At 44.9% G+C, this 2,500-nt stretch overlaps 1 protein-coding gene across 2 annotated transcripts in view; it reads left to right on the top strand.

Moving 5' to 3' along the window:
* ppp2r2ba (protein phosphatase 2, regulatory subunit B, beta a) overlaps nucleotides 1-2,500 on the top strand; it is a 53,556-nt gene that overhangs the window by 36,416 nt on the left and 14,640 nt on the right. For both annotated transcript variants that reach the window (XM_086223122.1, XM_086223123.1), the window contains exon 3: nucleotides 1,648-1,813. In XM_086223122.1, coding sequence (XP_086079248.1) covers nucleotides 1,648-1,813 — 166 coding nt within the window. The remainder of the gene's footprint in view (nucleotides 1-1,647; nucleotides 1,814-2,500) is intronic.

Below are 2,500 nucleotides of genomic sequence, written 5' to 3'. Positions count from 1 at the left end.
TACGTTCGTTTTCCAAATGTTTTAGTTCTGCATTGTTTACTTATTACATTTTCTGTCCTTTTTATGTGGAAATGGAATGCTACTTTACCACTGGTAATAATAACAAAGATAATAATAATAATCAAAATAATAATAATATTACTTGTAGTGATAATGATGATGATGAGAGAACTTGCAGGCTGAATTTCACCATGGTTTGATGTTTTACTGAGGAATTGTGGCTCATGTCCGCCCCCGATCCAGGAGTTTGAGACCTTTGCTTTAGGCACTGTTTCTCATCTTTGTCTTAAACTAAGCTAAGCTAAGTTAGCCTAAGCAGGCGCTGGCTCTAGCTTCCTACGTAATGTCATGCTAGAAATCTTCTCATTCAGGCTTCCAGAAAAAGATGAAATAAGGATTTCCCAAAATGTCAAACCATTTAGTCAAAGAACAGATGAAATTGAACATGAAATAAACAAGCGTTTTTTTTTCCTCAAATGTCAGTAATCATAAGTTAATCGGGGTCTGTCAAAGAGACATGAAGCAATGTGTCATGCTCAGTAGCAAATGTTCTTGCTCCCACTGTGCATCGATGGGTGTTTTCGTCTTCAAAAAAGAGGTGTAATCAGGTATGATGTTGGTGATGCACTGTGAAGCATTTGCACCATTTAGCAACAAAGGTACAGAGGCACAAGTGAAAAGCGACACCATGTGAATTTTTGCATGAGACAACAGCATATTCACCAACGTTTAAATCTCTGTCAGGAGTTTTCCAGGCTTTTTCTTTATTGTGATTGTATTGAAGCCTTTTTTCTTGATGAGGGTTAGAGAGAGTGGCTGCTTTCAGTGGTTGCAAACTTGTCATGCATGCACACGTCTCTGCAGAGTATATCATGGGATATTTAACCTAAAATCTGTAGTTCTAAACTTAACAGGACAGAGCAGAGGAACTTTGAGTACTGAGGAAAATCTCCAGGGTTAAAAGTCACGCTGAAGTATTTTCAGGGGGAAACTTTTTTTTTTCCTCAAACTAAGCAGATACACAACCTTAAACTCAATAGATGCGGGATGCAGGTGCATCTGCCTCTTGAAGGGAATGAAAGTTGGGTTAAATTCATGTTACTACTGCTTGGCACCTCGTGACTTTTTCGCGCCCAAAATAGTGAGCATTGAACTACTTTGAAGAATTGGAAGCCCCAAGAGGGCACTGGGGCGTGGTCCTCTTGAGTTAATAGAAAACAGAACGATCTCTCTCTGGGCTGCACGTGGTGGTGCAGTGGTTAGGCCTCACAGCAAGACGGTTCCGGGTTCGAGTCCCGGCTTGGGCACGGGATCTTTCTGTGTGGAGTTTGCGTGTTCTCCCTGTTCCTGTGTGGGTTCTCTCTGGTACTCCAGCTTCCTCCCACAGTCCAAAGACATCAAGAGGGGACGAGGCTGATTGATACTCTAAATTGACTGTAGGTGTGACTGTGAGTGTGAATGGTTGTCTGTCTCTATGTGTTGGTCCTGTGATGGACTGGTGACCTGTCCAGGGTGAACCCCGCCTCTCGCCTGTTGATGCTGGGATAGGCTCCAGCCCCCCCCCCCCCCGCGACCCTTACTAGTAAGGAATAAGCGGAAGACGACGAGAGGGAGAACGCTCTCTAATAACATTTTTTTCTTTTGTAGTGTAAGAGCCAGCCCCAGCGTCGAGGGGAGTACAATGTTTACAGCACATTCCAGAGCCACGAGCCAGAGTTCGACTACCTGAAGAGTTTGGAGATCGAGGAAAAGATCAACAAAATCAAATGGCTTCCTCAGCAGAACGCCGCCTACTTCCTGCTCTCTACCAATGGTCAGTGAATTAGCGATGTTGTCCTCGGTATCCTGAGAGTTGGTGGTTTAAATGTGGTTGTAGTGGCGCCCCTTATCTATAAAGGTGTGATACACAGCTGATGACTTAGATATCTGTAGAAAATAAACTAGTGTTTCACCTGGACAAGCTGGTGCCACCAGCAGAAGGGTTTTAAATTAAGAACTTCATACATGGCTGACACACACACACACACACACACACACACACACACACACACACACACACACACCATACATGCATGCAAGCTCAAACAGACACATCAGCAGAGACACTGATTGTGGGCGTCACGCATGATTGCTACAGACCTGTGAGTGGCGGCTGCAGCAGATGGTGAAGGGTCCTGTGGCGATGGCCTCGCCATTCTGACACCAATATTCACAGCGGATATTGAAAATAAAAAAAGTAACAACCTGACTGCTGCCACCATCCCCCTCACCAGAGCGAGAAGATGAGATGTAACTGGTGTTCATGTGATGCAGAATTGGAAAGCACCCAGATGGCTTTTTCAAGGGAAGCGCGTATACTGCAGCGGGGAAATGCAGTCAACTTGTAGATTGGTATCACTGACATCACAATCGACACAGGAGACGCCATTCATCTTCCGCTCTGGCTCCTGCCCAGCTACATGCCAGATTGGCTGCCCAACCCCCCGCATCCATCTTGTAA

This window comes from Aulostomus chinensis, chromosome 13 (assembly GCF_037954235.1).
Source record: "Aulostomus chinensis isolate RoL2024-O1b breed Wild chromosome 13, RoL_Achi_v1.0, whole genome shotgun sequence".
NCBI classification, from domain to species: Eukaryota; Metazoa; Chordata; class Actinopteri; order Syngnathiformes; family Aulostomidae; genus Aulostomus; species Aulostomus chinensis.
The sequence above is the reverse complement of the archived record's forward strand: the minus strand, read 5'-3'. Positions and strand labels throughout refer to the sequence as shown.